We start from the raw sequence: 26,947 nt of genomic DNA on the forward strand, positions 1-26,947 counted from the left end.
TCTGGGCTGTACTATCTAAAGTCATAAAGTCAGATGGGAAAACCTTGATTGAGGACTGCCGTCACGTAACATCACCCAAAGCACTGCGGTAGATGAGTGAAATTTGAAAGCCGGTGACAGAGGAGAGCACTCAAGAAGACAACTATCCCCCCTGGAGTTCCTGCGGTTATTCCTGAACTACTGATGTAAATGCAGAAAGAAAAGCCATGGGAACTCCAACACTCATAATTCCTATAATCCTGTTTGCTACAATGCTGGTGATGACTGATGGAAAAAAGGTAAGATCCTTCATATTTCTCCTAATTAGCTTTATTGATTGTTTTAAATTAAGCTTTGCATGCACTTATAATCCATCACTGCACTGACTGACCTTTTTTTAATATAAACACATGGGACATTGTCTCTTTTGTGCCTGACTCTGGATTTTAAAATTGTGTTGCTTTCCTTCATGTCACCCTGCATGGACTGGGTTTGTTGTTGAGCTGTACTAACTTATTAATCGACATTGCTCGAGAGAAAACCACATAACAACTCAAATCTGTATCTACTAAATGTAGCGTTTTTCTTTTCTTCTAAAAAAAAATAGGTTCAAGAATGACATTGAATATTTTTCTCAAACCTGTAGATCAGTAACTTCTTAAATATTAATGCTGTATAGGATTCTCTTTTTCTCTTTTTGGTAACTCTGTGAGCACCTTAATGACTGTTTACTGGAAAAAAGCATCCTGTAACTTTTTTTTAAACATCTCCCAAAGAGATGTGATGCTTTTTTTGCAGCCTGTTTGTTGATGCACTCCATCAGGTAATGTGTACAGCACTCTTCAGTGTGCTATGTTGGCGGGCCTTTTTATAGTAGGTCATGGAAAAGTTTGATGTTGTTTCATGTGCAAAAAAAGCTAAAAATGAATTAAAAGTTGTAATGTAGGTATAACAGTTTTATCATTCTAGCTGTTCTTGCTAAGCTGCTTTTGGCTCAAGTGTGGCCAGATATTTAGACTACAAACAACACTCTGAGCAGATTACTCTTTTTTATTACTTGTTTCCCCACTTTTTAAAGTCTGTTAGCTTCACTAAACCTTTTCCACTGCTGACAAGCAAATACGTGTTCAGCTTTCTAATTAAAGGCCACCGTGTTCAATAGAGACTCAGGAGGGTATTAACACAGCAGAGTTAGAGATGTTATTAAGGCAAATTGCTTTAAAAGTGCTAATCCTCCACAAATTAGCCCCAAGTACAAGGAATGTCCCTCACTATACTAACAAAAAACAGTATGATTAAAGACTGCCTTGAGGAACTGTAGCCTGCAAAATCCGAATAGTTGGATTCAACAGAAAAGGAATGAGATCTGCTTTCATACCAAAGCTACGGTGAAAAAACTCATAAATCAACTATTTTTGCTTTTTAAAAAAAAATAATGCAGTATATGCAGCATAATGCAAAAAAAAAATACTTTACGGTCAGCAGGACAACTGACTTTGAGGAAGCAGCATTGCATTACAAATATTTGACAATTTGTCAAAAATACAATTATTTTTATTTTATTTTGCTTTTTTATTTTGTGCATTAGTGATTAAAAAATTTAAACTTTCTTCTAGTGTGTGTGCAACAGAAGATCAAGGTGCCGCTGTGATGGAGTGAAAGGCAGCAGGGTAAGTGTCTAATTCACTGCCTGTGTCAGAGACTCAGTTCATCCTCCTGCAGTTTACAGCTACTTATTTCTTCTTTTCACAAAACCTTTATTCTGTTTGATATTTTAAATTTTCTCAAAGCAACATTTGTACTTCCTGTGACTCTATGGTGTACACTCCACTTATTAAATAATGTTTCAAAGTAACAAATAATTTGATGATGAAACACATTTTAGAAGGAATATATGCAAATAGACAAATTCGTCATATAAATATAAAATTCTCTAGTCATTCATTACTGTAATGTAATGATGAAGTAAATTGTTTTTGTTTTTACTGTTATGTAGAACTGTATGGTTTTATCAAGTGTCAAGCATCCACAAATTAATAATAATTATATCTTGAATAAACAAAAGAAAATGAATGTATGGCTAAATATATCCTTTACAAATGATATGAACGAATATTTCAGTGTGTTTACACACTAGGTTTGTTCTCTCATTTTAACCACATACAGCTAATAAATGTACCAATACCAGTTATATTTGGCAATATTTTCATAAGCATTCCACAAAACAGCAGCTACGTATTTACTTATAAAGTGACAATACCAATGAAGCTGCTGTTTGTTTACTGGTTGCTACCTTATGTCCTTTCTTTCTGTGTCCTTTTACTTTTCATTCATGCATTCACACACACAGGGAGACAAAGGATTTCCAGGAAATCCAGGTTCCCCTGGGCTAACAGGACGTCCTGGACCAGATGGTCCCACTGGGCCGATGGGACTAAAGGTAAAACTTAAGCTCTCATTAAGTTTTCTCATATTAACACAGTTTGTAGTGTCATTCTAAATTAGATCTTATATTACTATACTTGATATATAATTCACAAAGTTTCTCATATGCCTACACATTTTTAATTGAACTTGTTAAATGAAAGGAAAAATCAACACGAAATGTTGTAGTATAACCTCGGGTAGGTTCCTCCGGGAAATTCAGTAATTAAATAACTAAGTAACTAAGGACACCATGTGATTTAACAGCCTGAAGAAAGAAGAAATCATTTTCTCTGTAACTTCATCAGTTGCTCACATCGCTTTGAAGGAATTTTGGCCCACTCTTCAACTCACATGTTGCTTTAGCTCACTGAGGTTTGCAGCTATTAGTTCATGCACAGCTCTCTTAAGATCCTGCCACAGCACTACTATACAGGTTGAGTTCTGAGTCCTTGTTGACTGGAGCATCACAACACTGATATGCTGTGTTGTTTCACCAGTCGTGGTTCTGAGCATTATGACCAACATCTCCACTTCAGTCTCGTCTGTCATTGCTCTAGAAGTCTTGTGGTTTGTTCACATAGAAATTTTCTCTGAGCACTGCGCAGTGGGATTTGGGGGTAAATTCAGTTGGAACACTGTGTTAATATGCACTTAAATGCTCCAGACCAGCAAACTGCAGAATCTCTGCTTTTTAGAGGTGCTCACAATTGCCGATGATAAGTTAATTTGATTAAGCAGCACTTGTGTACTTACCCTGATAAATACTATGGAGTCAGTAAGGGTGTGCTTGTACTTCATAGTCGAATGAAACTTTTCTCTTTTACATGACTGTATGTGTTACTATACCATGCCTTAGGGATTAATTAAAAGTTTGCCTACTATGACAGGGAAACACTGGGCATGATGGACCAGCAGGACCAAAAGGCGATCCGGTAATAAAAAAAAGAAATGTCTGTTTGTCTTTTAGTCAATAACACCTACATGTATGTTAAAAATGAAAGCTATTTTCGCTTCTGTCATTACAGGGACTCGAAGGCAAAGAGGGGTTTGCTGGGAGTCATGGCTTACCAGTGAGTTGTCTTGTTGTGTATACAAGTCTAATATATGATTCACACACATATATATTTCTTAAGATCCTCATACATGTCTGTTGTGTTTTATATAGGGTGTCCCAGGCTTACAGGGGCCTTCGGGCCCCCCGGGAGCCCCAGGCTGCAATGGAACAGACGTATGAAAATATTGCATATTAGCTGTGGACCTACAATGCTTTGAACTTTTTTTCAGGGTTAGGGTTGGGGTTTCTAATTTGAAAGAGCATATTATAGGTTAAAGAGATTGTAATTTCACTGCATGTTCTCAACGCATTACTTTCCAGAAGGGGGAAGACGGACCTCCCGGTATACATGGGACCTCCGGTCCTGATGGACTGCCAGTAAGAACAAAACAAAACCTTTTTTTGGGGGGGGGGTTTAGTCTGTTTTGCTACCCTTCTCAGCGACTCTGGTATCATATTTCATTGCATCATCCTTTAAATTACCCAAATTAACAATTGATAAATAAATGTTTGAATATTTGTTTTTACTCCACAGGGTCCACCGGGTCGGCCTGGATCTAAGGTAATGATAAGCCGCTTCATGGCCTTGTGCTAAATTCTTTTTGTACCAGGGAAAGATGTGTCTGCAGAATTGCTCAGCAATGGCTGTCATTCAAGAAGCTTAAGAGCAAGATCCTGCATCATAAAACAAATCATGACGTTGAAGTTGCCCTCTCTGTTGTCTCTAGATCTCTGAACTCATTTCTACCTCAGCTCTTTGGCTCTTGGCGAAGGCGGTCGCACTTTTCTCCTCTCCTCTCTCCCTTATCTTCCCTGCTTAGCCTCTTGTGTCCTTGTCTAGTCTCGTGTATTTTTGTATTACTTTTCCCTGGGACACTCTCTCACAGTCTGTTCTCTAAAACCTAAAAGAGGAATTATGGATTTGATCAACTGGTCCCTGAATGCAATTGACACCCTTTTCTCAACGAGAAGTCTGGGCTCGGGTGAGCCTGAGTGTCCTGGAGGTACTTTCCCTGCCAGATACACGATGGCATAACTGGAGGGTCGTGTGCCTGGCGGGACTGTCGATCGAAGATGCTGAAGATATCTACCTATTCGGAACCATGATAACAGGGTTCTTGCTCATCGGAGCTGGCTTGGCCCTGGCTTATCGAAGATTAAAGAAAGCGGAACACATGAACACTCAGAATAAGACCTCTGAGCACAAATTGGATTACATTTTGGAGAAGCTCACTGCGGTTGTGAGTTCTCAGAATCTGCTCTTTGAGCACAAGAATGACAACATCACGGAGCGTAAGTTTGATAACGTCATGGAGAAGCTCACCGCTCTCCAACGGTAGATTGAGAGACCAGTGTCGGACTGTTAGAACAGCTTTGAAAATCTCATGAGTTGCTTGCACTAAAGTAAAAACCACCATCGCTTCATGCAGCTACCACTTCGGCGCCAGCTGTGGTCTCAAGGCTGGAGATGAACAAAAACACACTGATAACGACTGTGTTTAGACTGTGTCTTCTATGCAAGGCCACCTGGGTTGGCTGGAAGACTGTTCACTTAGCCTGGCAGGGCGAAGGACATTGTCTGAACTCTGGACACACACACACTGATACACACTCATCCCCCCTCCCTTTCCAAACGCCTTCAATGCTTGTCCCCTCCCGGAGAAGATGGCGGTCATCCAGCGCAGACATGCTGCAGGACCGGATGCACATCGACTCTCTCTTACCCTTTACCCGCCCCTGTTGCTTGTCTTGTGTTTCTATGGTCATGTGCTTTTTGTGCTGAGGTGTTTTTTTTCTGTTATCAAACTGTTCTCCCATTAGGAGCTCAGTCTGAGTAGAGTTTGGGTTTTTTGTCTCCTCCTCTCACCTCATGTTATGTATTTTCATTGTTTTTTCCTATCAGCCTACCTCTCTGGCATGTCTTCCCAATGTGTTGTTTGTGTAAGTTTGGTCAGAAGGTTCCTTTGTAAGTGCACATGTGCCACTAGTGTGCTGCCTCCTGTAACCTATCATTTCCTTCGGGATTAATAAAGTATTCTGATTCTGATACCTAATCCATCTGTGGTCACTAATTTCCAGATTTCTCTTTGTTTGTTTGTTTTTCTTTTCATCTGTAAAGTTATCCTTACCAATGTAAATATTTCAATTAGAAAGCTAATTGTTTGGGCAAGAACTACTGGGAACTGTTCATGTTTATTTGAATGCACAAGAATGCTAGAAAATGTGTTACTAGTGTTTAAAAGAACTGACCCTCTAAAAGCTTCAGAAAATACAAGCTCTGTGTGTGTATGTGTACACCTATATGTGTCCCTGTGTTGTGGTATTTAACATTTACCAGTCTTCAAATCACATTTCCTTTGATGGTGGCTGAACAAAATTGTGTCAAAAGCATGCATCCATGCCATCAGGGAAAAAAGGGGGATTCTCAAAGCTGTGACACAAATTCTGAGTTTGAGGAATTTCAGAGGAAGCGCTGACTTTTAACCAGTTTGAAATATGTGCGGTTATGTCTGGGTTAGGGTACACAACACATTACCAAGGTTGATAAAAACCTTTTAAAAGTGACAGTCAAAGTCTACAGATGCCAGTTACTAACAAGATTTATTAACCGCAACTATAAAGTATTATTACATTTTTGATGCCTCATTTTCATAGGGTGAATCTTGGATACCAGGCAGTTCACAACCAGGGCCCCGTGGACCACCTGGGAGGGATGGACAGCCGGTAACATTTTAGACTGCTCTTTTAATAAATAAATCCTGTCAGTCAGGCACACATATATATTTATTTTTGAACAGTTATGTTTATTTTATATTGAAAGCAAAGTTTCCTTGAATTTCAGGGAGTTCCAGGTTTACCTGGATACAATGGAAAACCTGGTGAACCTGGACCAAGGGGATCTGTTGTAAGCAAAGCTTTTTCTGAGATTTTTGTGGATGACATGTTTTTGTGTGATGTTTGATGTTAAGTGTGTAAGTTCTTTATGAACAGGGCTGTCCTGGACGTCGAGGGCCTCCAGGACCAAAGGTAATGCTGTTAAAATTAAATTTGCGCATGTGTGTACAGGTTTGAAAGCTTGAATTGTGATAATGAGTCTGTCAAAAAAGTAAAACCACAGCTGCTGAGGTTCTGTGAGTCGTGAGTTATTCCCACCCTAAAACTATTCATGTGAACTGTCTGATAAAAGCAAATATGAATAAAATTTGCTTTTTTATGAAAAAAAAAACCTTTTATTTTAGGGTCAGGAAGGCATTAGTGTTTCCCCAGGACCTCAAGGACCTAAGGTAGTTTCCTTTTCACTATTATTGTGGCAGCATTGTATCATAATTCATGCCAACAGTTGTGTATATTATGTCTTGTTTTTTTTCAGTGAGGGTAATTTTAATTTTTATGTTGCAGGGGAGACAAGGCCCATCAGGTCCACCTGGACCAAAAGCTCAGATCAAGGAGCTTGTCTCAGGGGGTCTCGTGTTAAAGGTACAGGAACAGTTTCATGTAATTCAACAAAATCATCATTGCCTTTCTAGTTTTGGAAAATGACCCAACGATTTCTCACGTCACACTGTTCACTCTTCAGTGACTGGGCTGAATATTTTCCTACTTTTGCAGTGGCTGATTGAACAGTAACCTGCACTAACCTGCTAATTTCAATCGACAGAACAAAAAGACAAAATTTCTTTACCAATGGGAAGAGATGAAAGAAGGCAAAGAAAAAACATTACTTAAAATAATCTTGAAGGGCATATGTTCCCAATGTGCGAATAGTGACACTATGAGAAAAAATCACAGGTGCATTACCAGAACTGTTTGGTAACGGTTTTCAAGGCAACTGGGTAAGTAGTCAAAACATGCTGCCGTGTTTGGGACCAAACTGATGAAATTTCTAATTCCTTTCTAAAATGATTAACTAGCAAACTTAGAAAAAGGATGAGGCAAAATGAAAAACAAATAAAGCATAATAAATACAGATATAATATTTAAAAATACAATTTAAAAATGTAAAAATACAATTCTAAACATTTGGTCCCTGAACTGCTCTTTCCACATCCTGCCACTCTAATACAGAAATACTGTCATTGAAATTATCAGAACATAACTTCGGTTGTTTTTATTTTTTAATTCTTAATCAGGGGATAAAAGGAGACAAGGGAGATACAGGAGAAAAGGGCTGCAAAGGTTCAACGGTAAGTACATAATTAAAATTCAAGACAATTGAATACATTCACTAATTTTAAAATGAGAAAAACTTTCTGATTCTTGTCCTTATTTTAATCTGTTTCCAGGGAGAACCTGGTTATGGACAATATAGTAAAGGCGCAAAAGGAGACAGAGGATTACCAGGTCCAGAGGTAAGACACAGCATCCCATTACTACTCAGTTTTTCCATTTGACTATGTATACAGAACATATGGCATTCGGTTAATCAATTTATTGTGCCTGGTATTCCACATTTCTCACACATCCCTCTATTTTTTATTCCTTCCCTTTGCACCAAAGGGTTACCAGCACCAGTATGAATAGCACGAGGATGAGCAGCAGAGGGCAGTGATGCAACATCAAACTCAATGTGATTTGCCATTTAAGACGAGAGAAAAGACTGTCATTGGTTATCTACATTATAGTAATCACTTCATCAAAATTATTTTTGCTAAGACAGCAGCAACCAACAACAAACATAATTATGTTGCATAGTTTTATTATTAGGCCTATGAAGCTCTCTGTTTAGGCCATCCCAGTTCAGGGACAACAGCAGTGTCTCTAAATCAAAGAAAAGGATTATTCTACATATTATTAGTGTGACTTCAGACTGAGGGGGGCACAGCATTGCTTAAAAGGGTCCTCAAAAAGCTCCAACCCTGATATGGTCACATTCTCCTTTCATATATATTAGAAGTTACTGCTTCAAAGACCACATATGTGTCTTTGAATAAGAATATTTAATGTGAATTGAATTCCTGTTTGAGATTTTTTTTAATTTTTATGTATTTATTTGAAGGCCTATTTTACTTATTTTCATTTTAGAATAGAATAGCTCTTTATTGTCATTGTACAATGAAATGATGGGTGCTCCACAGCAACTGTGCAGGGTGAAAAATATATAAATAGTAAAGACATCAGGAATAAATAGCAAACAAAAGACAGTCAAGAGGAATATATACAAAACAAGAGAAAGGCACACATTGGAGGGCAAAGTGCTTGGAAGCAGTGCAAAAGGATTTGGTCTGAGTATAGAGTCCATATGTGAGTGGCCTGAGTGATGGGGGTTACTCAGGCCATGACTCAGATTGGTGAGGTGGGTAGGAAGGGATGGGGTGTGGGGGGATAGTGTTTGTTAACAATCTGAAATCCCTACAGAAAGGATCTGTGAGTGAGTCTGGAGGTGTGGGACCTGATTAACCTGAGGCGCCAACCACAGGTCAGCAGGTCAAACAAGTTGTGGGCGGGGTGCAAGGGGTCGCCTGTAATGGCTAAGGTTTTTCTGAGACACAAGGATCTGGCAATGGCCTCCAGAGGTGGCAGAGGGCAACCAACGATTTTTTGAGGAACATGAAGATTTACATGAAGATCACAAACATTTGGCATTTTACAGTCTAAAAACTGTATTTTTGAGACCTAAGTAAAAAAGTACTGAGAAAATAAATGAAAATGTGTACTTCATCCTGAAAAACTCAAGCTTATATGAATCTTCATGCTTATCCTTAATTGTCCTTACAGGGAAAGCCGGGCAAGGATGGTGATCCTGGACCACGTGGATTTCTGGTACTGTTCTGCTATGCTTAAAAACCTATATATATATATATATATATATATATATATATATATATATATATATGTATATGTGGCTGTTGAATACAACATATATCTGTTTAGGGAAGGCCTGGCCCCAGAGGGGATCCAGGATATCCAGGAGTGCCAGGAGTGCCGGTCAGTTATCCTTTCTTCTTACTAATTATTCAGATTCTTTAAATTCTTTAAAATTTGCATTCATACATTAAAGTATTAAATCAAATCAGTAAAGGTGGTATAGTACCAAAGCAAAATCTCTTGAAGGGCTAATAATGTTTTGCATGACACTTTGTTTGCATCCTCTATATAGGGTGAAAAGGGAAATAGGGGTCCGCCTGGCCCAAGTGGAGATGTGAGTTTATGACAGTTTTCTACTTTACAATCCTTATATGGTGGGAAAAATGCTACAGTAGTCTTTGTTATGGGTACAGAATGAATTTCTGTGGATTTTATTTGAATCCATCACTTCCTGTTGTTCTAAAATGTCCAATGCAATTTTGTTTACAGACTGAGCCAATCAAAGGATACATGGGAGATCCAGGTCCTCAGGGGCCCCCTGGACTTCCTGGGCCTCGGGGTGCATAATACTCTATAATATACAAACTAATGAAGAAGATATACAACAGAATAGCAAATCCTAAAGTCAAAGCCAGCACCAGTCATGAGCTGATGAAAACAAACCCTGCTTTATTGTAGCCAACTTACCCATACAGTAATAACACATGTGACTATTCTTTTCTCAGGTATTCTGGGCTTTCCTGGACCACGAGGACCTCCAGGTGTGAAGAAAGAATTTGAAAGAGAATAACATCCTTTGTACCTTTATCCACATGTTAAGCTTATTTTGTAAAGTTTGCTCATGGCCTCTCACTTTACCCTGCACAGGATTAGGTATTGATCTGCCTGGCCTACGTGGTCCCAAGGGCTTTCCAGGCCTAAAAGGTGATTCTGGGGAGCCTGGGGCTGATTATATCAGACCTCCGGGTCCAGATGGAGAGCCTGGTGACCAAGGACCTCCTGGAGATCAGGGCCCACCTGGAATCCCTGAAGACAGAAGTATGCAAAAATGTTCTCCCCCAAATCCTCCAAATACTATAACTTCAAATGCTAACAATAAACCTACTGCAAGATGTCATGTCACAATAGGTTGGGGGTGAGTGGATGAAGACAGGACAAAGACAGCTGTGGAAGAGACAAAACAACAATGAATTAAATGCTCAATCTCTATCATGCTTAACAAAACAAATAAATAAACAAATAACCTTGAAAGTTTAGCTTTTTATTTATAGAATTGTAGCATGTATGTTGTGGACCAGTGATAGTCATTGAACAGAGTGGATATGGATTTTTAAACTCTTAGATATAGGCTAAATGACTATAGTGAAGGATATTAATAACATACTACTGCAATAATTATACAGATATTTAGAGGACGTTTTTTGAAAGTGTAATTAGGAAACTAAGTTTGTTGTTGTTTGTAGCTAACAGAGTTACCAAGGGTCGGCCAGGAATTAAAGGAGTGAATGGATCGCCTGGACCCATGGGATACGATGGGGTGTTTGGAATGAAAGGTTCGATTGTTTTTAAAGCCTTCTTTTTTTAATTTTTTAAACCATTGTAGTTAGTATTTATTATTTATTTCAAACTTGTTATGACTTACTTTTACTAGCAGACTACTGTATTGTGTGCAGTTGTCATCAAGGCCTTTGAATCTCATATATAAAAAAATATTGTGCAATAATTGAGATTTTAAAAAATGTTTGTTTCTTTGTACAGGACAAAAGGGGGATCCCTGTTATGAGTGTACTGGATCAGGATTCCCAGGACCACCAGGTCCCCGGGGTGAAACTGGCCCTCCTGGTAACAAGCACTGCATAACTGATGCATTTTATTCTATCTGATTTGCGCATTCAAATGCACTTTTACTGGTAGTGATGGAAAGCAAATGAGATTTAAAACTAGAATGTGCACTATTTCTGCCGCTCAGGCTTCAATCAGCCTCAAGGTGATAAAGGTGATCCCGGTTTCCCAGGACCTAAAGGCTTACCAGGAAGACCTGTAAGAAAACATGTCTTGAAATTTTTGCTTTGTTGTTGTTTTGTTTTTCTTTATCTATGTAAACACTTAATATTAATTTTTTTCCAAAGGGTCCAATTGGTGAAGCAGGTTTTCCAGGTCGAAAAGGAGAGAAGGGAGAGTCATATTCCTTTGGTGTTCCTGGGCCAAAGGGAGAAAAAGGGGACCAGGGACAGCTTGGGAGGCCTGGGGATCCGGGTTCACCTGGGCTTCTAGGATCGCCAGGTCACAAAGGCAATCCAGGACCTCCAGGGGATCCGGTGAGAAATTGTTGACAAATCTGAGTTTTACATGACATTTTTTTGCCTGGTGCAATTCCACATCTCAGGTGTCACATTTGATACTTCAGAGGTTTTAACATGTACAGGAGCAAAACAAAAAAATTTTTTAGTCATAGCTAGAACAAGTATTCTGCCCACTCTCTAGTATCTCTTCTCTGGTGAAACGGGAGACCGTGGAGTCCAAGGCCCACCAGGCCCTTTAGGCAGACCAGGACCAGACGGCTACTCTGGGCCAGTGGGTTATGGACCTGCTGGGCCTCCAGGAATGAAAGGAGATAATGGGGTACCTGGTTTTCCAGGGCTGCCAGGAATTCCAGGTTATATAATATACTGATTAATTTAAAATTTAATAAAAACTTAAATATAGTAAAATACTAACATACATTCTCTCCTTTATTGCAGGAGAAAAGGGGGAACCTGGAGTCATATACAGTAAAGGACTTCCTGGCCCACCTGGATTGAAAGGTTGGCCAGGTTCACCTGGAAGCCCAGGTAAGTACTGCATGTGGATATGTTGTATGGATGCATAACTCAATAGGTGGATGAATAATTGGATGGATGGATGGATGGATGGAAAATAATGGCTAAATTATAATAGCAGAAGAGAAACATATTTTATATCACCAAAACAAATGTCAGGTCATCCAGGGGCTCCAGGTCTTCTAGGACTACCAGGTATACCAGGCCAGAAAGGAGAACGTGGCCCTTTGTCATTTCCTGGAATGCCAGGGAAACAAGGACAGAAAGGTGGGTTCTGTGAATTTGTGCAAACACATAAAATATTTCCTAGATATGAGAATACTTTGACTGTCTTAAAAGGAAATGAGGACTAGTCACATAGATGATTTATGTGTTTACTGATAAATATGTATTTTTCAGGTGACAAGGGCCAACCAGGTGTCCCAGGCCCTCCAGGTAGAGGTTCCCCAGGTCAACCAGGCCAAGAAGGCCCTCCTGGTCCTCCGGGACCAAAGGTTAGAAACAAAGTTGATACAACAGACATCTTTATATAGCAAACACTCTATTGCACTTTACTGGTCTTTACAGGAAGGCATAAAAGCAAAAAAATAAAAATAAAAAAATAAAAAATTACTTTTTACATTATTGTCTAGGTATTTGATTTTAAAAACTGGCCCCTCAAATGATTGCTTCCTTCATGTTACGTAAGTTCTTTGTGAAGGGAGATCAGGGAATGAATGAAAAAATGAGAAAAATGATAAAGAGTTGAATAATTTGAGACAATTTTTTCCTGCCTTCTTGGTAAGAAACTACTGAAATTATTGTGCTACTCTCTATATATGGTAAATATCAGCATTTTTTTTCATAATCAAAGACTTCATAATCAAACATTACCAAACATTATACCTTGCAATATAATGCCATTCTGGAAGCAGATTAAGTAGTGAATGCAAACATATAAATGATGTCCTCTATTTTTCTAATAACAGGGTGATAGCAACCCTGGGCCTCCAGGCTTTCCAGGGCTTCCAGGTGAAGATGGAGATCCAGGGCCTACAGGTGATCCTGGGAATCCTGGCTTACCTGGATATCCAGGGCTAACTGGCAGTCCTGGTTTTCCAGGAGAAAAGGGTACTGATGACTAAACTGACTATTGACTAAAATCAAAACTGTACTCTTCATAAGCACATAATAAGGCACAAACTTGCAACGATATTGATCTGTTTGCTACATTGATTGTGTTATTGATTTGTGCAGGAGTAAAGGGTTCTGAAGGGCTTCCAGGGCTACCTGGTAGCAAAGAATCATGTAAAGGCTTGCCTGGGCCAAGTGGAGAACCAGGACCAAGTGGTTATGAAGGACCTCAAGGTTAGTCTATGCTAGACTCGTGTGGTGTATTTGATGTTAGCCCTGATAGGACAGTACAGACAGATAAAAACAGGTAAAAGCTTAGTAATACCAATCTGGATATAAATTTATATATTTTTTAGTGCTGTCAGCGTTAATCTCGTTAAAATGACATTAACGCCATAACCGGATTAACGCGCCAAATCTCCGTTAGCGAGTTAACGCGGATCCCCCCTTGCGTGGGGCTGCACGGCATCAACGCATTAGCTTGTTTAGCACGTTAGCGCCATGCAGCCCCACGCAAGGCGAGATCTGCATTAACTCGCTAACGGAGATTTGCCGCATTAGTGCAGTTATGGCGTTAACGTCATTTTAACGAGATTAACGCTGACAGCACTAATATTTTTATATATTATATTTCCTTTGCTCCTCACCTTTATTTATTTATTTATATATATTTTTTTTGGGGGGGGGGGGGTTGTATATTTTAGGACCTAATGGCTTTCCTGGTGAGAAGGGAAATCAAGGTTTGCCTGGGTTTAGTATTCCTGGCCCTGCTGGTGAACCTGGGTTTCCTGGGCCATCAAGAACAGGTTCACAAGGACATCATGGACAAAAAGGAATCAAAGGACAAAATGGCCTACCTGGTCAACCAGGTACATTATTCCTTATCTGATAGACCATTCATATTTAAATTCATCAATATGGAATAGTTAAAAAGTCAGGGTTTTTCATGTATGTGAGTACTTAATGTGATGTTGAAAATACCAAAATTACTTTATGAGTTTTTACAATGCATCGAGTTTTATCAAAATATTCAACTTCACTTCTGTTAGGACCCAGAGGAGACCCTGGACCAGATGGATTGCCATCAGGATATGGACCAGATGGGTTGCCTGGAATTGCAGGTCCACCAGGTCAAAGAGGTAAACACAAATGCAACACAAACACACGTGCGCACACACACACACAATGCATATAATATACACAAACAATAAATATAAAAAACAAAGTTAAGTCATGTCAGATCTGAAACAATATGATAGTTTTTGCCTCTGTGACAGTGATTTATGAAAAACTGATTTATATAAAACTGATGAAGTTAGAGCTACCATGGCTATTTGCAGGTGACCCTGGCCCAGATGGGCCTAGAGGTCCTCCAGGCCCCCCAGGTATGAATGGAGACCAAGGTCCCAAAGGTGCCCCAGGAGCTCCACCACAAAATTGTCCTGTGAACTCAGGGGACCCTGGTCCACCAGGTACACTTTCCAGTAAAGTCTTGTTCAAAAAATATTCTTTTACAGTCTTTAATGTTTCTGAGATTTTTTTTTTTTTTTTACAAAGGATCCACATTATATTAGGACAGGGCACTGAGTAGGATATGGTAATAATATTTTAACACTAACTGTATTGCACAAGGTAACCCTGGTCTGGCTGGTCCAAGTGGAGATCCTGGCAGAAATGGATCAAAAGGGTGGAGAGGAAAAGTGGGAGCACCGGGGGATCCTGGACCAAGAGGTCTAAACATTCACAGTGACTAGTTATTATTTCCGTTTGTAAATCTGCCAAACTGTATTTATGCTGTGTGCCTGTATGTCCCCAGGCTCACCAGGTGATCCAGGGTTGGATGGATTATTAACATCACCAGGGTTTAAAGGACATCCCGGAGCTCCAGGAGATGCAGGGCTGAGGGGGACTCCAGGTAAGTACTGCATTTTACTTCAAGCTGAAGTTAAATAAAGAAAAAATGTTAAAAAATATATATTGTTAAAAAAATAATTGAAAAACAAAATGTCCTGGTAATTTTCTACCAGGGGCTCCAAACTATTTTCTACAAACAAGACACCTGATAAACAAAAAATGTAACCGCATTTAAATTTAACAATATTTGCACATTTAACATTATCCAGAGATCAGATTAAGCTAGAATCAATGCCTTGTGGCTGTTGTGTCTCAGCCAAACAGTTCAGTTGCAATTTACATCCATGACTGTCCACTCATGATACAGTATACATATGTAGTCAGTTTTGGCCAAAATCTCACCTTTCGTTACCAAATTGCATTCACTTCATCAATGAATCCAAGTGAACTTTTGTTCTAGATTAACACTGCAGGGTCTTTACCTTACCATACAAGGTAAAGATTGATTGACTATTAAGTGGTACTATATGAATAAAACTGACCAGATTTAAAGAAGGTATGCCACATACACCTGCTCAGCATTACATAAATCACAATTTCAGCAACTGTTAGAGTTTAGACAGTTACAAGGAAAATGTGTCTGTCTGCAAATATTAACTAAACATTTCTATGTGCTACAACATGGACATAATAATAAATGTGCTGAGGTGAAACTAAACTTTCAATAATCTTGCCACTGTAGTCTGTTAACCAGCAAATTAGTCTAGCCAGCTGGTCAGCTAGCTAAAAGTCTTTAATCGGAAGCCCTTTCTCAATTCTCAAGTACACGAATCCGTACCAGATTCTCACTAAGTCCGGACTTTGTAAGTTCGTACAGGAATCCGGATTTAGCAAGAACGCGAGTACGGACTTGCGCTTTGTACAATTGGAACACCAACATACTTGATGATGTCACCGGTCCGGAGTTTTTACTGCCATCCGCACTTAATTTAACTGTGATTAACTTGTTATGAAGCTTAACTTTAATCACAGCCAAACCGATTTACTCATGAACAAATAAAACACTGAAATAAAGCAAACATTAAGATTTAGAAGTGATCTAAGTGACTTATATGTCATGTTTAACCTGAGTAGCGAAATCTCTCTATTAATAAAAATAGTATACAAAACAGGTGAGATGTTAGAACGCTTTTAGTTTTATTTTAGTAGACACTTAAAAATTACAACAGACAGCTGCTGGGGTTTGGAAGAGAACTGAATAAATATTTAAAATATAATCTGATCATTTTTGGAGCAGCCTTCAGAATCTCCACGTTGTTTCTGTTCCTGGTGAAAATGTTTCTTCTTGAAATAAAATATTTTTAATGTTAGGTTTAATTCAGAGTCAGCTAATTCAGAGTCAGCCAAAGGGATTTAATCAGGAACAAATAAAACTAAAATATAAACCAAAGATTAACATTAGAAGTTATCTAAGAGACTTATAGATCATGTTTAACCTGAGTAGCGAAAGACCGCGGGTGGTTTGAAAACGATGTGCCAGGAGTCCGCTGTTTTCGTCGGCACTAGTGAGCCTTGAGCTCCCAGTCTGCTATCGAGCTGGTGGGTAACAGACGTCTCTGAAAATGTCGGCGCACTTTTGTGAATATGTGATGTCATTGCTGAGTTTGAGTTTTGGACGAAATGCATTCTGGGATATTTAGCTGTACCAAGTCCACACAAGTCACCACGGATGCATGCTTGATAAAACGGGCGCAGCGAGAACACATCCGGGAACTTTTCGCGCTCTCGGCTTGATGCGTACTTTAGTTGTGTCCTAAAACCTAGGCCGCAACCTTCACAGGCCACATTTGTAGACCGATTGCGTCACAGCTATGCGACAAAGGCTGTCCCAATTTGAAGGCTGCTCCAAATGGAGCTGACAAATGTGTCTTTCATTTCCCCGAATTTGAAGGAGGGGTCGGGTGTATCCTTCATGGCCCAACCTATCCCAGAATTCATAGCACGGCCCAGTCAATTCCCACAATAGCGGCAGCTATTAGTTTTAATATTACCCTTATTACTCTTTCTAGGTCACAAAATAAACTTTTATTTTCAGGCGAGAATGTAGCTGTGTAAACTTCAAATATCTGCTCGATTTATCAAGACATCACATATTTGCAAAAGTGCTCCGATGTTTTTGGAGACATCTGTTACCCACCAGATCGATAGCTAGCTGGGGGTTCAAGGGTCACTAGAGCCGGCGAGAACAGCGGACTCCCGGCACATTGTTTTTTAAACCCCCCGCTACTCAGGTTAAACATGATATATAAGTCACTTAGGTAACTTAAAAATGTTATTGTTTGGTTTTTTTCAGTGTTTTATTTGTTCCTGAGTGTTAAGAGATTTTTTAGGATTTTAGGATTTTTATTATGTTATGCTTAAAAGTACGTTTCATTATCTAAATGTGTTTGCTCTTTCAGCTTAAATGGGGAAGTCACACTCTCTGCAGACTCCTAAATGGGGAAGTTACACTCTGTGCCTGCAGTTCTATTTTCTCTCTTCCTGTATGTGCTCTCTGAATAAAGACTCTTTCTTTTTACTGCAGGGTGCGAGTCTCCCTCAGGCTCACCCGTGTACACGTTAACCTGTCTGAGCGTCTTTATTCTGACCTGGGTTGCAATACAGGAAAACTCCTGACACTGAGTAAATCGGTTTGGCTGAGATTAAAGTTATTAGATTAGATTAGATTAGATTAGATTAGATTAGATTAGATTAGATTAGATTAGATTAGATTAAATAAAACGTGGGTAGGTTCCTCCAGGGTTTTCACCCAGCTGAATAAACGTCAAACAGAAAACTGATTAAACAGAAGTGTGAGATGGTCGAGAATTTACTCCAGTGTCCTGTTATATTTTAGATAGCAAGGAGCAGACGGCTGAGTTTATTAAACTCCACCGAGACAGCGGTGACGCAGATCTGAAGGCTAGACGTCCCATTTCACAGCCGCTCACTTCCAGCCTTCTCGGTCTTCGAAGGACCCGGCCCACGTAGATCGCGAAGGCCGGGTCCTCCGAAAGATGCGGCCTAAGTTTTGGGACACAGCTTTTGAATTGGTACTTGTTCTCTGACTGATGACTTATCACGAGTCCACAAGAACCCAGGTACGCACAAGTACTCATATTGAGACAGGCCCAGAGGCAACTGTTAGCATCTGGTCACAGCAGACATCAGTTAACAAATAAATTAACAATTATTTCTCAATAAAAACATGTAAGCTTTTAAAAAAACATTTTTAATATTTTAACATATTAAAAATCTTTTAACATATTTTAATAAAAAAACAAAACAAAAAAATGTATAAGCTTTAATATGTACCACAGAAATATGAAAGCAGTTTCTCTAGCTCCAGAGTCCAACATCCAAATGAAGCCTGTCAGTGTACTGGCTGCCCTCCCTCTTACTTTTCCCAAGTTTTGGGTTTCTTGCTCCTACAATACATTGTAGTAATTAAGAAGTACGGAAACACGTCTGCAGATAATGAATATGGAAAATCCATTCACATCTATACAGAACAATGCATTGTATTTTTACTGAATTTCTTTTTACAGTGTAGGGCCCTCTTCAGATTGTGAATCGAATGTTGAAAAACTACTGTGAATTAGAACCTTGAGCTCTAAGACATCTCAATAATAGTATAACATTTGAATTATTTGTTAATGTCATTATTATAAATATGATGGTAGTATAGTTATTAGAAAGTGTTACTAGCAATTTAATCCTGCCAGGGCCAAAGGGAATAAAAGGAGATCGAGGAATACCGGGAAAACCAGGGCGAGATGGTGATCAGGGTAAAACTGGTTGCAAAGGAGCTACTGGGGAACCAAAGTACAATGGAGATGGACCACCTGGACCAGCAGGCCAAAAGGTAGAATTTAAATGTCACTGATGCAGTAGAGCAGACTCCAGTAAATAGATACAAATGTTTATATTATTTGAAACAAATGTGTTCATCAATAGGTTCTTTATCCCTCTTTCATTATTTCCTTCGTGTCCTCAGGGTGAACCAGGATTGACTAATACTAATTTGATGAAGGGTCAGAAAGGACAACCTGGAATTGCAGGAACAGAGGGTTTACCAGGAATTTTTGGACTCAAGGGAGACCCAGGACCTACTGGACTAAATGGTGTGTACAACTGATAAAATATTGGACAGCTTTAACGCTCTACCTCTCTACCCAACTCTCTCTCTTCACTCTTTCTGCCTCAGGTCCCTCAGGGTCTCAAGGGCCAGAAGGGTCAGATGGCCCTCCAGGTTGCAAAGGGCAACGCGGACCTAATGGACCACAAGGCAAAGTCCTTTTAATTGCAACTATATGAAGAAACTTTTTTCACCACATATTTTTGAAGTGCAACCCATTGTCTCATTCCAGGATTAATTCGAAATGATCAAATAGTACTTTCACTTTTTTTTATATACTTTAAGTTTAATCAAGTGTACTTTTTAAAATGTGTTTGCCTCAGGTAATGTGGGTCCAACAGGAAATAGAGGATTTCCAGGTCCGAAAGGCAGCCAGGGCTTGGATGGGTTTCCTGGCCCAGCCGGGCAGAAAGGGGAGACTAGTAAGCCAAATACTGCATAAAAAATGTTTGTATGGTTCTTTGAGGTCATGTATAATCCTGTGTAATTATGTATTTATGTATGCTTTTTTCTTTTGTCTAAAATTAAAAAGGCCTGTAGAATAGCTATCTCTTTCATAGCTAATGGTACCCCTGAATGGTACAGGCAAATTCATCTGTCCTTATATCGCTCTTCTGCAGTCTTGATAGAAGGGAGTCCTGGGAAGCGTGGTGACCCTGGTCAGCCAGGTGAGTCACATACCAGTCACATTACCCTCTAAAGGAGCTGGGGAGTGGGGGTTATGCAGGAGGGTGAGGGTCCAGGGTTTCGTTTTGGGATTTGGTTGGGTTTTTTTTCTTGTTTTTTTTCTTATTTTAGATAATCTTGGAAAAACATTGAATACATTCAACCACACCCAGAGACCCGATGTACTTACAGTATAATCCGCATGCTGGAAGTTAAATAATGAGAGATACATATAGCAACCAACAAAGCACTCATCAGTTGATGTATTTATATGTAATATCAAACAATAAAATATACTAAAGGCCTGTTCCATTACATTAAATTATGCATCACTACTAAAATAATTCCTTACTGATTCAGACTAATTGTTCTTTCCATCCTGTAGGTCCTCCTGGAAATCCTGGCCTCCCTGGGTTGTCTGTTACAGGGATTCCTGGACTAACAGGAGACAAAGGAATTCCAGGTCCACATGGCATCCCTGGCCCAAGAGGGTCACCTGGAAGAGATGGGGCATGTCTTCCTGGGTATAGAGGAGACCCTGGCGAACCTGGATATCCTGGGAGGAAAGGTTAGAATCTACTCGATAAGTTGTAGGTCCAGATGATGATTTCAGTTTATGTAATTTGGTCACTGTATGGAAGTTCTTGCATGCCTATTTCACTAGGCCACTCATCCTCAATTACTTTTATCTCCATAATCAGTGCCTTTCTAATCTCAATGTAGGCTACTCTGGCCCACCTGGTCCTCCAGGTACAGCAGGGCCTGGGTTAAAAGGAGACAGAGGGGACCCAGGTCTTCCAGGAAGCCAGGGTAATCCAGGGGAACCAGGAGATCCAGGCCCACAAGGACCACCTGTACGTTTTTACAGTAATTTACCTCTGACAAATGCCTAGAGAAAGTAGACATGAGTTTTTGATTAAAATGGAGAGTTCATAGCAAAAGATGTGTTTTACAGTTGAGGTAATCTTTCATCAAGTCTTCCTGTAGCATTCTTCACACCGTACTAAAACTAATATTTTGTATAGAATGGCAAGTCTTCAAACTCTAACTGCAATAATTAGAGTCTGATCTTTCTATTTCCATTTGCCCCCCCAGGGTGCAATAGGCAGACCTGGAGTCCCAGGGCTAAGAGGTGACCCAGGTCTTCCAGGATTCCCAGGACCTGCTGGTAATCTATGTTGAAGAGTAACAAAGTCTGCAGCAAGTTTCTCACAATACATTTGAAACACACATCATGCAGAGAAAAATAAGACTTATCAGGGTACATTTTATGTTTTGTGATATATGCTGGAATTCATGCAGCAATACAAAGAGATAATCCAATTAATTGTTTTTCTTAAGGTAAAATTGGAGAGCCTGGGTACATCCCTGGCCCTCCTGGTCAGCCAGGGGCCCAAGGTATTCCTGGACCACCAGGTGAGTCAATGCTTGATAAGCTAAGCATTACATATATCTGGGGAAATAGCTTTCTAATTGCTCCTGCTGTGTACCTAAAGGGCGTAAAGGTGAGGCAACAGTTAGAACAGTGATACTTGAACCAGGAGCTCAAGGCCCTCCTGGTCCCCCTGGCACACCGGGACCTCCAGGAAGAACTGGTCCACCAGGACCACCAGGCCTACCAGGTTAATACTTTTAGAGTTAATCCTTGTTGCGTGTATTACCTTTCCCTGTGTAATATGTGATTTAAGAATTATAAATTTTGCTATTGAACACTTATTTTCCAGGCCAGCGTGGTATCAAAGGAATGCAGGGTTTCAGCCCACCTGGTCTGCCTGGATTTACAGGCCACAAAGGAGATAAAGGAAGAGCAGGGCTGCCAGGTGTGTTTAAGGCTACGTCCACACATACATGGGTATTTCTGAAAACACAGCTTTTTCTATGCCTTTGGACATTTCGTCCACACATAAACAGCGTTTTGGATCACTAAGGTAGAGATTTTTGAAAACTCCAGTTTTTGCGTATACGTGTGGACAAGGAAAATTGAGATTTAGTCACGCTGTGCACTATGTTATTGTTTACATGAGATGAATTTCTACAATGGCAGATATACACAAAATACGCTTGCTGTTAATCTTACTATCTGCAGTTACTGTCCTACCATTTAGAAAGACTGCTTTTATGCACCATCCATCTTTATTTACTCTTTCCCTCCCAGGCTTCTAGACTTCTGATTGGCCAAGATTTCTACGCGGTTAGGATTATATTGCCACCTGTTGCTTTGGCATGTGCTTGACAGCATTTGACTTTGTTTTTTGCGTTTACATGTGGTTGGGATTTTTTTATTTTTTTTTTAACGAAAATGGAAAATCTCCATTTACAAAAATACTTGTGTACGTGTGGCTAAATGTTTGGGTTAAAGTGTGTGTTTGTGTATATTCCAATAACACATTAGAAATTAAAAAACACTTGAAAAAGTGTAATTTTCCAAGTATTTCAGTAGAATGTGAAGTGTTAAATGTGTGCAAATGATTGGAATTGCCTTTCAAATAGCTGGACACATCACAACCCGAAAAACAATAAAGGTTCTGGTATTGGTAGCACTCCTGCTTCTCAGTTGTGCATTACATCGTGTGAATAAGAAAAAATAAGGAAAAAATAATAATGCCCTCTCAGTGACTTTATCTGCCAGTGCACATTAAAACAGATCCTCAGTGCATCAGTGGCAGGTAGTAGTGACTGTAGAACATCCCCCAACAGATTCCAAAAATATCCTTGAACAAAACTGCCCACATGATATCGTTTCATTGCATATTATGTTCTTCACTCTGCAGGTCCCGATGGCAGACCTGGAACTCCAGGTCATAAGGGTCCTGCAGGTTTGCCCGGCAGAACCGGTCCGACTTATGCCGACAGTTTCCTGATAGTCAGGCACAGTCAGAGCATCCACCCCCCCAAATGTCCTCACGGCACTTGCTTCATCTACAGTGGTTACTCTTTCCTCTTCATCAATGGATATAAAAGAGCTCATGGGCAGGACCTTGGTAAGAGCATGGCAAACACCGCACCCAGAAGTTGTATGTGCATATATAAGATGCATCTTTGCATCATTAAAAAATAAATAAAATCTGCATATTTACCAGTGTTTTAAACTGTCTCTCAGGCACCACGGGGAGCTGTCTGCCTCATTTCTCTACAATGCCTTTTCTGTTCTGTGACACTGAAAATACCTGCCGCTATGCTTCTCGTAATGACTATTCATACTGGTTGTCCACTGACACTCCCATGCCTATGAACATGGTTTCCATATCAGGAGAAATGCTGAAATCCTACATTAGCAGGTGGGATAAGATTGTGTATTTAGTGTGATTACCATTAACTGAAATTGCCACCTGCATCTACCCTCTAACCTTATGTGGAATAAAATAATATGGATACCTGTTTAGGTGCTCAGTGTGCGAAACCACCTCCAATGTCATAGCCATCCACAGTCAGAGGACTCTCATACCAGAATGTCCTAGAGGTTGGGAATCACTGTGGACTGGGTACTCTTTCATCATGGTAAAGAAATCAGTGTTTTGTTCATTTTTACTATTTTTAAAATTTGAATTCAGAGATCTTGTTTCTCTAAGTGATTCTGTTCTTACTGTCTGTTACAGCAAACAGGTGCTGGAGCAGAGGGATCCACGCAGCCCCTGATTTCTCCTGGCTCATGTCTGGAAAATTTCCGCCAAGTGCCCTTTATAGAGTGTCACGGCAGGGGGACGTGTAACTACTATCCTGATTCCTATAGCTACTGGCTGGCCTCCCTCGACCCCAACAACATGTTCGGGTGAACTGTTCACGTCTCTGTTTAAGGAGACATAGTTCTGTAGTTTTCAGTTAAATATTCAAGGAATCGTTCATCTTTCATTACTCTTTTGTCTAATGCTGTTTAGAGGTTTCCCAACTCAGAACAGTGCTGTTTTGTGGTTTGGCAACTTGTATCAAATTTAAAAAATTAACATTACCTAAGCCAGTATACAGCTGTACACAAAACTCTACTTTTAATTTGTTAATTTATCTGTAATTATTTTTTCTCTGTATGTTGTTCTCCTACAGTAAACCCATACCTCAGACAGTGAAGGGACCTTTCCTAGAAAGCATCATCAGCCGCTGCCGAGTCTGCAGAAAACCCAGGGCATCAAGGTGAAGAGATAAACAGTCTGTTTCTCACTTCATTATGTTCATATTGGGCTTATAAGCAGAGGCTAAACTAAGATTTGTCTGGTGGAGGGCCCTATGATTTGTCAAAGAATTACTTTGCAGTAAGTTGTATAATCATTTGTATTTTTAGTGCTCATTGTCTGTGATCAGTCAAGCCTGAAATCTGAGGTTTACTGAGCTGTCATTGTTGTTTCCCAACCTGTAGATAATATAAATCTGGTATAATAGGTGAAGCATCCTCAGCTTCAATTAAATATACACTTGATATAACTTAGAAGTGACCCTGGACACCACAGCCTGCTGTGCACCAGCCTAATATAGTCCTTTAATGTCAACCGTACCACAGTTCTGCAGATTAACCAGTTTAATCTGCACTACACTACAATAAAACTGCCTAGGACTGTCATACAACACACAAATGTAAAAGAGTACATAACATGTTTAAATTAAATTAATTAAAGTTCTTACCTTTGAAAATAATCTTACTCTCCCGTCTGGTTTTTGCTACGTCTATTTCTGTGCGAAGTTATCACGTTAAGGCTTTTTTTGTCCTGGAAAATACACCAACTTTACATTCAGCTACCAAACAGATTCAGATTTACACTGCACAGAAATGGTTTGTTTGTTTTCCTGATATTTGTTGAGCTGTTTGAAAAATTGACTCTGATTGGCTGATATCTTCTGATTTAAAAAACCACATGACAAAGTGCCCAAACCAAAACTTAGCCGGCGTGACAAGGAAAAAACAATATGTTCAGGATGTTGTGACTTATATTTCTGAATTTTTGTGTCTCTCTAGAAGCAATAACTGGCTGCACCACATCGAAATTTTACTGACTTTGTATTATTTTGTGATTTCATTATTGAAGGTACGTTTAGCAAATGTATACATGTCATCTTGCACTGTGGTAGGGTACCACAAATGGATTATTCTAGTGACACAATGCAGCGCTGTAAAAACTAATAAAAAGACTAATAAATGTGGTATTACTTACAGTAGTAAAAACATAGTAAAACCTGCTCAAGTCATTTGAATATGCAGTATTTTTAATGACGACAGATAGTTTTTCTTTTCCATAGAGATATACAAATGTTATATCTCTATATCACTTTCTTGTGTGTGTGTGTGTGTGTGTTTGTGTGTGTGTCTGTGTGTGTCAAATATTTCAGATCATTTCTGAAGATTAATCAAATCCTGTCAGTGACCAAATAACTGCAAACAAACAAAGTCACAATAACTATGTATGCTGTAAATCTGGAGTTTTTAATTTGTGTATTCACACACACAAATATGGAGTTATTTGAACAGTAACTCCTCAAAGCAGTTCTTTGAATTCCAACATGTTGAATGGTGCATGGAGAGATTAAGCATTATGACTCACATCCATTTATAAATATACTGTTGGGAGGCAGAAGTGAAATCAAACTGGTGTCTTCAGAAAAAGAAATAAGTAAAATCAGACATTTAGATCTTAAACTGAAGAATCGAAGTATTGTCAAATATTTTTTGCTATTCTCAATATTTAGAATTGCAACTTGAATGAGCTAATATTAGGATAAAATACAAATGAAATGAGAAATGGTTGACAGAGGCCTTGTTCAAAGTCTTACTAAATGTGTTAATAACATCTTTCTTCTCTAAACTATTCACTGAAAACTATCACTACAGCGATGTCCCCAAAGGAGCAGTCATTCAAGCTCGCTCACGCATATCTATCACCATAATTAACAGATCCAAAATCTGGATGTGAAACAGATCAGTGATTCCTCTAAACGCTACTGTATTCAAAATCCTGTGGTTTATCTGGCACACATATATTCCAAGATATTGATTGCTGAGAGTCATAAATAAATATGGTGGTTGCATAAGAAACCCAGCCAGCACAAGTAAGAGACAAAGAAGAGCTGTGACCTTTTATGTAAAACAAATATTTGATTAAAAAAAACAAAACAAATATGTTACATATTTGTGGATATTTGGGAACCAAATCTGAGCTTAAAGGTTTCAAAACATCTGAAACTCCTAATATATTATGCAGAACTCCTTGAATGCCACCTTGAATTATACAAATCTTCTGGTACAGACAGTTGTCAGTGAGGATAGAAACGCTTGTGCTGCGACGTGCTCTCTGTAGCCTTCTTAACAGGATTATTCTGCTTCTGACAGTGCACTTTCTAATTGTTTAGCCAGCTATATCAAGCTTTTACACCTCTATAATTGGGTTAGGATTGCGACTTGTTGAAAGGCTGATGCACTTCAAGGTTATCGCCCATTTTAGAAGGACACACACTTTCACTTTTCTCTGCAACTCACATAGGCTAAAAAGACATCTGCCCTTATTTTAAAAGGTCAGATCTTGATGGGAGAATAGTTATGTAAACGTATAACAGATTTAGGTTGCAAAGAGTATTCCAGTTTGGACTGTATGCGTGCAAAGAAGATAGATCGGATAATCCTGTGAGTGATGACTTTACTTGGAAGACATCCTTACATTTTCTATCCACACAATACAGCTGTAAATTTGAATCATGTGCCAGTACAAAATCATTATAACCCATGACAAGCATATCTTCAGATGCAATACAGTTAAATAGAGCAGAAATCTCATTAAAGACAGATTGAGCTCATAAGGGTCCAACAGTTGTTTTATTCTGGTATGTTAAAAGTGTTAGTTTGTACCTCCATGAAATTAGATTCGATTAAAGATCAGAGTTTTGTTTAAATTTAGATTTCATATTTTCTCCCCCTTAACCTAGGTGATCAACAATAGTTTGGACCATTTCAAAATGTTTTGTTCCACAGAAATCAAGTAAGAAACAGGACATAACAGGCTTGATTTATGAGCTACTCAAATACAAAATCCTTCAAGAACCCTGATGCGAAGTTCCTAGTAAGTGGACAATACAGAC

General features: G+C 39.2%; 1 protein-coding gene across 1 annotated transcript; it reads left to right on the forward strand.

Annotated features, from left to right (window-relative positions):
- Window positions 1-32: 32 nt before the first annotated feature.
- LOC100695088 (collagen alpha-5(IV) chain) lies at window positions 33-25,047 on the forward strand. The gene is made up of 52 exons (XM_005476266.4): window positions 33-278; window positions 1,596-1,649; window positions 2,330-2,419; window positions 3,294-3,338; window positions 3,432-3,476; window positions 3,572-3,634; window positions 3,782-3,838; window positions 3,996-4,022; window positions 6,116-6,184; window positions 6,303-6,365; window positions 6,452-6,487; window positions 6,700-6,744; window positions 6,860-6,937; window positions 7,591-7,644; window positions 7,744-7,809; window positions 9,176-9,220; window positions 9,332-9,385; window positions 9,558-9,599; window positions 9,755-9,824; window positions 9,991-10,026; window positions 10,133-10,303; window positions 10,729-10,818; window positions 11,024-11,107; window positions 11,235-11,305; window positions 11,395-11,583; window positions 11,750-11,921; window positions 12,007-12,096; window positions 12,244-12,351; window positions 12,484-12,578; window positions 13,053-13,194; window positions 13,321-13,431; window positions 13,902-14,066; window positions 14,247-14,336; window positions 14,538-14,669; window positions 14,830-14,928; window positions 15,014-15,112; window positions 18,816-18,955; window positions 19,088-19,214; window positions 19,298-19,378; window positions 19,552-19,650; window positions 19,849-19,896; window positions 20,280-20,462; window positions 20,618-20,748; window positions 20,990-21,062; window positions 21,236-21,310; window positions 21,391-21,516; window positions 21,619-21,714; window positions 22,666-22,875; window positions 22,995-23,172; window positions 23,278-23,392; window positions 23,491-23,663; window positions 23,933-25,047. The coding sequence occupies exons 1-52, from the start codon at window positions 207-209 to the stop codon at window positions 24,021-24,023; spliced, it is 4,965 nt and encodes a 1,654-aa protein (XP_005476323.1). The 5' UTR covers window positions 33-206; the 3' UTR covers window positions 24,024-25,047.
- The last annotated feature ends 1,900 nt before the right edge of the window (window positions 25,048-26,947 follow it).

Source organism: Oreochromis niloticus, linkage group LG18 (assembly GCF_001858045.2).
Source record: "Oreochromis niloticus isolate F11D_XX linkage group LG18, O_niloticus_UMD_NMBU, whole genome shotgun sequence".
Taxonomy (NCBI): domain Eukaryota; kingdom Metazoa; phylum Chordata; class Actinopteri; order Cichliformes; family Cichlidae; genus Oreochromis; species Oreochromis niloticus.